General features: G+C 54.4%; 1 protein-coding gene across 1 annotated transcript; it reads left to right on the plus strand.

Annotated features, from left to right (window-relative positions):
* The first annotated feature begins 1,376 nt into the window (after positions 1–1,376).
* Positions 1,377–7,053, plus strand: PDX1 (pancreatic and duodenal homeobox 1). Its single transcript, XM_009102850.4, has 2 exons — positions 1,377–1,885; positions 4,756–7,053. Exons 1-2 carry the CDS (start codon positions 1,489–1,491, stop codon positions 5,142–5,144), a joined length of 786 nt encoding a protein of 261 aa, XP_009101098.3. The 5' UTR covers positions 1,377–1,488; the 3' UTR covers positions 5,145–7,053.
* Positions 7,054–8,921: the final 1,868 nt, after the last annotated feature.

The raw sequence follows: 8,921 nt of genomic DNA on the forward strand, positions 1-8,921 counted from the left end.
GGGAGCCACCACGAAGGGAGCTGCGCATCCCCGCTGGTCGCACGCTGTCTGCGAGCCCCGCCGGGCCGCGTATCCTGCCCGGAATGCCAGGGGATAGAGGGGGCAGGTGCCGGGCGCAGGGAGCCTGAGCAGCAGCCATGTCTATCTGTAATTCCCGCTAATAAAATACTTTTTCACTATCCGCACTATAATTGGTTTACAGCCTTTTTTGTTTATTTATCCATAAGAGCTGCTGTTAAATGGCTTGGGAAAGCAATCGCTTAATGGCTCAATATTGAATCAAAGGCTCAGTGTGCTTTCTAAGAGATGGGGAACCCGCTTGAGTTCAGAGCGGAAACTCAAAGCGTAATGGACTGGGCGGGTTTATGATCCCATGGAACAGGGCGCTGGAGCGAGGGACCGGGATCCTGCCTCGCCGCTCAGGGCTTGCATCACCACTAGCCGAGCCGAGTCAAACCAAGCCGAGCCTGGCCAGGCCAGCCGCACCCGCCCTACTCAGGGCCGAGGGAGCGCACCCCGACGAAGGCGGCCGGAGCGCCGGTGTCGGGGAAGCGGCTGCGAGAGGAGGCGGGCCGGGCCCATAGGAAACGTGCCTGTACCCGAACAGGAGAGAGCGGAGGCCAGGCCGAGCGCAGGGAGGCAGGGAAATGATCTTTGTCCCTTTCGGTAGCTCTCCGCCTTCTCATAGCCTCGTCACCAAGTCAACCGGCACCAGCTCGGAGCGCATTATCTCCGAGGGTCAACACATTGCAGCCCAAGCTGCGGGGAAGGCTCCCAAATTTACCTCTTGGACAAACAATCCGCTGCCTATCGCTCGCTCTGGTGATAGCATTGTGGTCCCCCACCGGCCGGTGCTGGCCTTCGCCAAGGGCTCCGGAACATGGGTACCTCCGAGGGGAGCGCCGTGCCCGTCCATGGACACCCACATCCCTAGGGGAGATGCCCTCACAGCCAAAGTGCCCTGTCGCTAAACCCCTCTAGGAGCCGAGTCTAACCCAGCCCTCCGAGGGTTTTCCTCCCCGGGGCTCACTGAGGCAGCAGCAGCTTCTGGGCAAGCGAAGACAGAGGGAAAAGATGAGTTTAGGCACCATCCGTCCCGGAGCGCCCCGCTCATCGACGCAATCCCCTGAGCCCCTGGCTCAGCCCAGCTTGCCCCTGGCAAGCCCAGCGCCGCGGGACTCCTCACCCCACAGCAAGGAGCAGTGCCCAGCACAAGGCTGGGGGGTCTGGGGTCGGCCTGGCTGAGGGGAAGGAAGGGGGTTGCGGGACCAGGGCCATTCCGGGTGGCCTCCTACGGCCCGCGCCCCGCCCCGGAGGGTTGCGGGAGGGCTCACGTGGGGGAGAGGCGCCTATGGGGAGGCGGCGGGAGCCGGGCAGGGCGGTGGGGCCCGGCGGGGCCGCCAGCTGTCAAAGAGGCATCCAGGGCTCCGCCAGCGAGAGCAGCCTTATGTATCCCTAAGCTGCGAAGCCCCCTTGGCTCCTCTCGCCATGAACACCGAGGAGCAGTATTACGCCTCGGCGCAGCTCTACAAGGAGTCGTGTGCGTTTCAGAGAACCCAAGCGCAGGACTACAACCCCAGCCCCCCCGCCTGCCTGTACATGGGCAGGCAGCAACAGACTCCTTATTCCAGCGCCTTAGGGGCTCTCGAGCAAGGCAGCCCTCCAGATATTTCACCTTACGAGGTGCCCCCCATCACTGAGGATGCCGGGGTCTCCCACCTTCATCACCATCACCACCACCACCCTCATCTTCCTCCTCCCCACCAGGACGCGCTGCCTTTCGCAGACGGGGCGGACACGGGGGCTATAGAGGAGCCCCGAGTGCAGGTACCTTTCGCCTGGATGAAGTCCACCAAATCGCACGCCTGGAAGGGACAGTGGACCGGTAAGCCCCACCGCATCCCTCTGCTCCCCCCACCCCTCTTCTGTCCCACTCTGCGCTCAGTAGCTCTCCCTTGCACCGGTCCTGCTCCCACTGCTCGGATGTCGTGTGGTGCCTGGAAGGTCGTTTCCCCCTGCCAGCCTCTGCAGACCCACTGCTCTAGGGCTGCTAGTGTTGGGTTGAACGCCGGGGAGAGAGCCGGCTCTCCAGCCCCCGCCGGCGGGCTCACGGCTCCTTGAGCCTCAGCAATTATTAACGAATTATTTTTCACCAATTAACTAATTGTAGCCAAGACGGGACGTCGCGAGGCCTCCCGGGAGCTGCTTCCTCGGGCAGCACAGCGTCCCCGCGGGCGCCGTGAGCTCCGAGCGGGGGCCGGGTCGCGGCGGCACCTGCGAGGCGGAGCGGACGGGGAAGAGACAGGCAAGGCGGGCAGGAGGGGACAGCCCCGCTGCCCCGCGTCCCTGCGCCCACCGTGCGGCCGCGGAGCAGCCCCCGAGCCTTCAGGACAGCCGCCGAGACCCCTCAGCTGCCTCTCGGCTCTCCCCGGCGCAGAGCCCATCTCCCCTCCTGGCCCCTCTATCCCGCCCCTCCGGCTTCTCTGCGGGTTTTAGCCACAAATGCACCTCTCCGAGGGAAAAAAACAGGGCACGGAAAACAATGCACAAACGAAACAGAGTTGCCAGTGAGGGGAAGAAACTCTATCTAGGCAGAAAGTTCCGCTGCCCAACAATATTTCTGTCTCTGCCGGCACAATGTTATCGTGTCCTGCGCCTCCGTCACGCCTATACGGCAAATATTATATTAATGGCTTTGTTCAAATAGACAGTTGGAAAAAGGACCGGAGTATTAAAATCTCCACGAAATAGTTTGGGAATTGCATGGGGCAGACCGAGGGGGAGGGAAGGGCAGGTGACTGTTCCCAGTCTCCCTAGAGGCGCATCCGCCCACAAAGGTAGAAAAGAGTGCTGTCCCAGCCCGCGGACACGGCGACAGCGATGGTGCCAGGGCGGAGGTGGGGAGAGGGAGAGAGAAAATCAGGTTGTTTTCCGTGAGTTGAGTGAATTTTGGGAGTAATAATAATAATAATAATAATAATAATAATAATAATAATAATAATAATAATAATAATAATAATAATAATAATAATAATAATAATAATAATAATAATAATAATAATAATAATAATAATAAGCCAAACTTTTGAACTACACCTCTTTTTTTCTCTTTCTCCTGTACCCGAAAAATGACAAAACCAGCAGGAAAGCGAAACTTTCCCCATGGAAGCCTAAAATTCTTGCCTGTTGTCCCCAGCCCTCCCGGGAGGAGCAGGCAGGGCCGTGCACGGCCCAGTGGGTGTGATGTGTGTGCAGGGTTCCTGCCGGAGCACGCCGCAGGAGCAGAAAGGGGCACCGCGCTGTGCCGAGTGCGACAGAGCTCTCACAGCAAAACCCCGGCATATTTTGTAACGTGTATGTAGCAAACTATATGGCCTGGGGGTTTATTTTTCATGGAAACCCTTGGGATTTAGGTGTCCATGGAGGCTGCAGGCCTTTGTGCTGTTGCCAGGAAAAAGCGCCCAGGGAGGCCGCGGCGAGCGCGTCCCGGTGCCACCCGCCGTGCCCGGCCCCGGGATCCGCCGCTCACCCCGGGCTTATCGGCTTGTCCCAAGGCCCGACAGACCTCGGCCCTCCGACAGACCCTGGGCGTTCCGCCTTCCCGGCAGCTCCAGTTAAGTTTAAAGTAACAGAATAAGGGGTTTTTTTTAGATACAAACTCATGCATGCATAGGTTTAGGTTTACCAACATTTTTATACATATATATATTGATTTTAATATTTATTTATACACGTATATAAGTATATACACATCACTATGCAAACGTTATATGTGTATTAAATATATATTTTAAATATATATATAAGTTTTATACATAGGTTTACATTTACAAACACTGTATATATAAATACAGAATCATGGGAATAGGAAGATGAGCTGTGGGAAAGTCCATGTATCTCTCTTGAAATTATTACTTCATTCTGGCTGTTTAAAGCACCGTTCCCCGCAGATGATATCAACCCAAAAACGTTCCCAGAGGGGGCTGGCACTGGCAAAAGCGGCCCTGAGTTTCCGTGCCCACCTCGGGCCCTTCTCGATGCGGCCGCCTGTCCTGCCCGCGCCGCAGTGCCCACGCAGGACTGCTGGGAACGGCGATCCCGCTGCTGCCGCTTTTTACGGGAACAAGAAACCCAAGGTTTCATCAACGTGGCGAAATGGAGAGGCTGCGGTCCAACTCCCGGCCCGACCCGGCAGGCCCACTAATTATAATAATTATTTTTGCTTTCTTTTAGAGGGGTTTTTATGGTACATTGGTTTATTTGAAGAGGGTTTTTGGTTTTTTTGTTTTTTTTTGTTTTTTTAAGGGGTTAAATGCTTCCATTTTGCTTTGGTTTGTGTGGTTTTTTTCCTTTTATTTTCTTACCTTTTGTTTTAAATTATTTTTTAAAAAATAATTTGAATAAGAACTTGAACTATTGCCGCCCTGGATCCAGGAGCCTTTCTGAGCTTTCAGTGTCACGCAGACAGTGGCACGTGAATTTCTCCCTCGTCTCCAGAGACAGCCCTTCCCTGAAAACCTCATCCAAATCATTGCTAAAAATTATTAAATTACAGTCAAATAAAATAACAGCAGCGGTGACTGCCGCCAGCAGCATCACCTCGCTGGCCCAGCAGGACAGCGCCCCGAGGCCTCCCCCTCACCCCGCTTGCTTCCCCCAGCGTATCCTCTGCGCCGCGCAGGGGTAGTGGGACGTGGTCCCCGCAGCCCGACGGGGCGGCCGGGCGGGCCCAGGCTGACTCTCGCTTCTCTCCAGGTGGATCCTACATGGTGGAACCGGAGGAGAACAAGCGGACGAGGACGGCGTACACGCGGGCGCAGCTGCTGGAACTGGAGAAGGAGTTTCTCTTCAACAAGTACATCTCCAGGCCGCGGCGGGTGGAGCTGGCTGTCATGTTGAACTTGACCGAGAGACACATCAAGATCTGGTTCCAGAACAGGCGGATGAAGTGGAAGAAAGAAGAAGACAAAAAGCGAGGGGCGGGCAACAACAATGACCCCGAACAAGACTGCGTTGTGTCCTCCGGGGAGCTGCAGACCAAGGAGGATCTCCAGCCGTGCCCCGCCGGGAACCTTCCCTCGGGAGCCTCCAGGGACCTTCTCGCCCCCAGCCTAGTCCCCAGAAGGCAGCAGGACTCTCGGTGAGCCGCGGGGAGCTCCACGGCCCGGGACGAGGAATAGGATGGGACATGGAAAAGAGCAGAGAGGTTGGCGCCAGCTTCTCTCTGCCGTGCCGTGCCGTGCCGTGACGTGCCGTGCCGACCCACTCGCGCCTTCTCCCGGGGAAACGCGGTGCCTCCACTCCGAAAGTCTCGTCCTCCGGAGGGTAAATGTAAGATACCCAGTTGTAGCAAGAGAAGGCTCGCTGTGGGCGCTAGCGCCGGAGGAGGCCGCAGGGAGCCGCCGGGATGGCGGGGAGCTGGGCCCCGCTCCCCCGGGCCGCCTGCGTCTCCGCGAGCCCTACGGGATAGCTTCCCCCGGGAAGGTGGTTGTCAGGTGGCCACCGACGGTGTGTGCCACCCTGGGTGCACGGAGAGGTCCGGAAACCGGAGGAGAAGGGAGTGCAAGCTGCCTTCTTTGCCGCTGCTCGGTCGGAGCTCGCGTCCCGCCGCGTCCGTCGGTCCACAGGCCGGAGTATCCCGCACCATCCACGGGCTGGCGCGCCGCCGTCCCCGTCCCTTCCAGTCCCTCAGGGCATCGGCTCTACCGTGGACTCTCTCAGGACTGTTACTTCTTTGGAAACTGGAACCTGGTTTATTTCGTTTTCTTTTGCTTTTAGGAAAGAAAGATGGGGGGGGAAGAAAAAAAAAAGAGAGAAAAAAATTAAAAAATTAGGAAAGAAAAAGCCCACGTGTCCTGCGGGCAGGATTTGTCTCACCCGATGACCAGCACAGGTAGCCAGACCCTTCTCCAGGCTCCGCCAGCGGCTGTGGGGACCCTGCGCTGCTGCTCGCGGGACTCCCCGGCTCCAGGACTGCGCTCGCCTCTTCCAGGGGGGCAATGCGAGCCCAGGGGTGCAGCAGAAAAAGTGGCTGGTGCTCTCCGGGTGGCGAGCAGACAGCCAGATATATCTGGGGGGGTAGGGTTAGTCCCAGGGACATTGTCCTTTGGGAAAAAGCTCCTGCCTCTCTTCCAACTCTTTCGCAAGCTCGGACTCTGCCTTGGAGAAGAGAAACCTCTCTGCGGCATGAGCTCATGTCCCGGCGTGGCTCTCTGCGTGGTTTGTCTCTGCAGACGTGTTTTTACACCCAGCAGAGGCTGGGGCCCGGCTGCCTCCCGAGGCACTGCAGAGCACCGGGGGCTTTTCCTCGGTGCTGTTTTTCGGCCCTGCCCGGTGTGCGGGAGGGCTCGGCTCCTCCGGGCTGGAGCGGGGATAGAGCCCAGCCGGGAAAAACGGGGAGCGGAGTCCGGGGCCGCCCCGGGCCCAGCCTGCCTTTCCCGCTTTCAGGAACAGCTTCCCCGTCCCGACAACGGCGGGGGCTGCAACTCAGCGGGGGACAATTCACAGCCGAACTAGGAACAGAAAACACAGGTTGGAAGGAAGCAGGAACTGTCCGGTTTGCTGTCGGTCAGGCAGATCTGCCTTCTTTCCTCGACGGGGAGGTTCCTGTCCCGTACCCGGCAGCAGCAACGCCTCGAGCATCCCTCGGGGACCTCCACAGGCCCTCCGGCGCTGCGGCCCGGGAGCGCCATGGGAAGAGGAAAATGAGGACAACCTGTCTCACCCTGGCCAGAGGATGTTCCCAGTCCCTCGGCTGAAAACGAGGGGGAGAGCAAATAGCTTGGCACAGCTCTTTGGTGTTTTCTCGTTTCACATGGAACTTCTAACACTAAGGTGGAAACTGAACTGAAGGAGTAATTTGTCTGTTGCTTCTCTTTCCTCTGGGCACATTACTGTCTGTGTGCAAACAGGACTATTTCTGGTACTTTTTCCTGCAAGTTACTGAGAAATTTATCATCCGAGCCTGTATATCCTTGTTCATCAAAATGCAGTCAATGAGTGAGAACTGTTACTAATCATTATGTGAGCAAAATTCAAATAAAGCTGTTCTGCTTAAGAAGCAAAGCCCCATATTAATTAAAGTAATATTTCTTAAACTGTTGGGCGACATGAAGCCATTTCTAAACCTCAGATCTTTTAATCTCTATTCATTAGCATTAATCTTTCACTGGTAACATGAAGTGGAACAATTTCCATGTACCTTTTACAATGTCTGCCACAGACATTACAAATCGGAAGCCACTGCAAAAACAGATCCAGCTGAAGAAAAGATGTCTTTCACACAAAATATCTCGATTTTATTCTAGGATCTGTTGAGCACATTGCCCTGGCTGAGCAGCATACACGGTAGCTGAAACATTGCTTGTCCTTTCTTTAATATAGTGCGTTCAGGTTTGATTTTCTTTGTGCACTGCTCTGAAAACAAAAAACATGTACAGTTAATGGGAATCGTTTGACCACGGTGCCAAGGTGTTTTTATTAGTAGAAGCAGAATCAGAACTGCATGGTTTAGTTTTAATAACTAAAGTATTTTTCTTCTAAGAGCTGACATAGTTTATTTGTTTAGCACTTACATTTATATATATTATATATATATATATATATATATATATCCTTTTTACAACTGTACCAATGGAAAAATTAACATTAACTAAATCAAGACAGCTTGTAGAGCTAAAGATTCCTGGTAACTTCACCTAACAGAACAGCCAGCCCTACACAGCGCTGGGGAAAGGCAAGGCGGACATGGAGAGTTATAAGACCACTGGAGTTCTTGAGCCATGTCATCTCACCAAAACCAGTTGTCCAGATGTATCCATCTACCTAGGAGACGTCTCTCCTTCTGAAATAGTTTATGACTTATTTGTAGTCACCTTTAACTTTAGGATAGACTATCCATAAAACATTCTCAAACTACTTTTAAAATTAGACAAGAGACAATGAAGTGTGAGACATCTTTTTATTTCCTTCTTGGGCAATAGAGAAGTGTTTTAGGCAGATGTGGGAGAGGTATGTCCCCAGAAATTGTATGTGTTCAGTGTTAATTATTTTAAGGAAAAGCTGAGCAAGATTCAGGGCAATTTTCCTGAGTGCACCTTGCTGTGGCATCCACCCCACTGGGAACTATGGAGACTTCAATTATATCTATGGCTCCAGGGAAGATAGTGAGGCTGTGAGTCTTGACTGAGCTTTGCACAGGGATCCCCTTTGCCGCTCCTACTTTGCTCAGATCCATCCCCCAACACTGCAGGAAAGCGTTCTTGTCCTGCTTCTGCACTACTGAGACACTGACTGCCATCCCATTCAAGACCACAAGGCAGGACCTCTCCTTCCCCCAGGCAGGGCTGAGCACCTGAGTGAATGGCAAATTCACTGGCTGAGCACCTGAGGTGAATAGCACATGGCTGGGAAAACCCTGGAGGTAGCTTGGGTTGCTGTCACACCAGCCCAGAGTCTGCTGCCAACCCTGCCTTACCCTGCCTCACCTCCCCCCCAGCAGGAACATGTCCCACAATCCTGCAGCAGTGGCCATGTGAAAAGCAGGATTTCAAGACTATGCTTGTCTCCTCCATTACAAACCTATATTTTCACCTGAAAATCTCTCCATTTATGAATAATTACGCCCATAAATCAATACTGAAAGGAGTGATTTAACCAAAGGTGTGAAAGGCTTTCCAGTCAGGCACTGAAGGTTGCTGCCTCCTACTCTGTGATTGCTGCTGCTGCCACGAACACAGCCAGAGAGATGTTGCTGGCTGAGAGATGAAATATTGCTCAGAAAGGCTTTGGTGCAACCAGGAAGTGCAACCAGGAATGGGATGCCAGCCCTGCAACCACCACCAAAGCAGGGCCCTGTGGCCTGGGCAGTGCACCTCATGGTCTGTCCTCCACACAGGGCAGAGGTGCTGAGGGTTAAGTGT

This window comes from Serinus canaria, chromosome 1 (genome assembly GCF_022539315.1).
Source record: "Serinus canaria isolate serCan28SL12 chromosome 1, serCan2020, whole genome shotgun sequence".
NCBI classification, from domain to species: domain Eukaryota; kingdom Metazoa; phylum Chordata; class Aves; order Passeriformes; family Fringillidae; genus Serinus; species Serinus canaria.

What these genes read in the sequence shown, in the direction of transcription:
- PDX1 (XM_009102850.4), top strand. Translation starts at nt 1,489, where the DNA reads ATGAACACCGAGGAGCAGTATTACGCCTCGGCGCAGCTCTACAAGGAG. An exon ending in CTGGAAGGGACAGTGGACCG is followed by an intron (nt 1,886 to 4,755) that starts GTAAGCCCCACC and finishes GCTTCTCTCCAG; the next exon opens with GTGGATCCTACATGGTGGAA.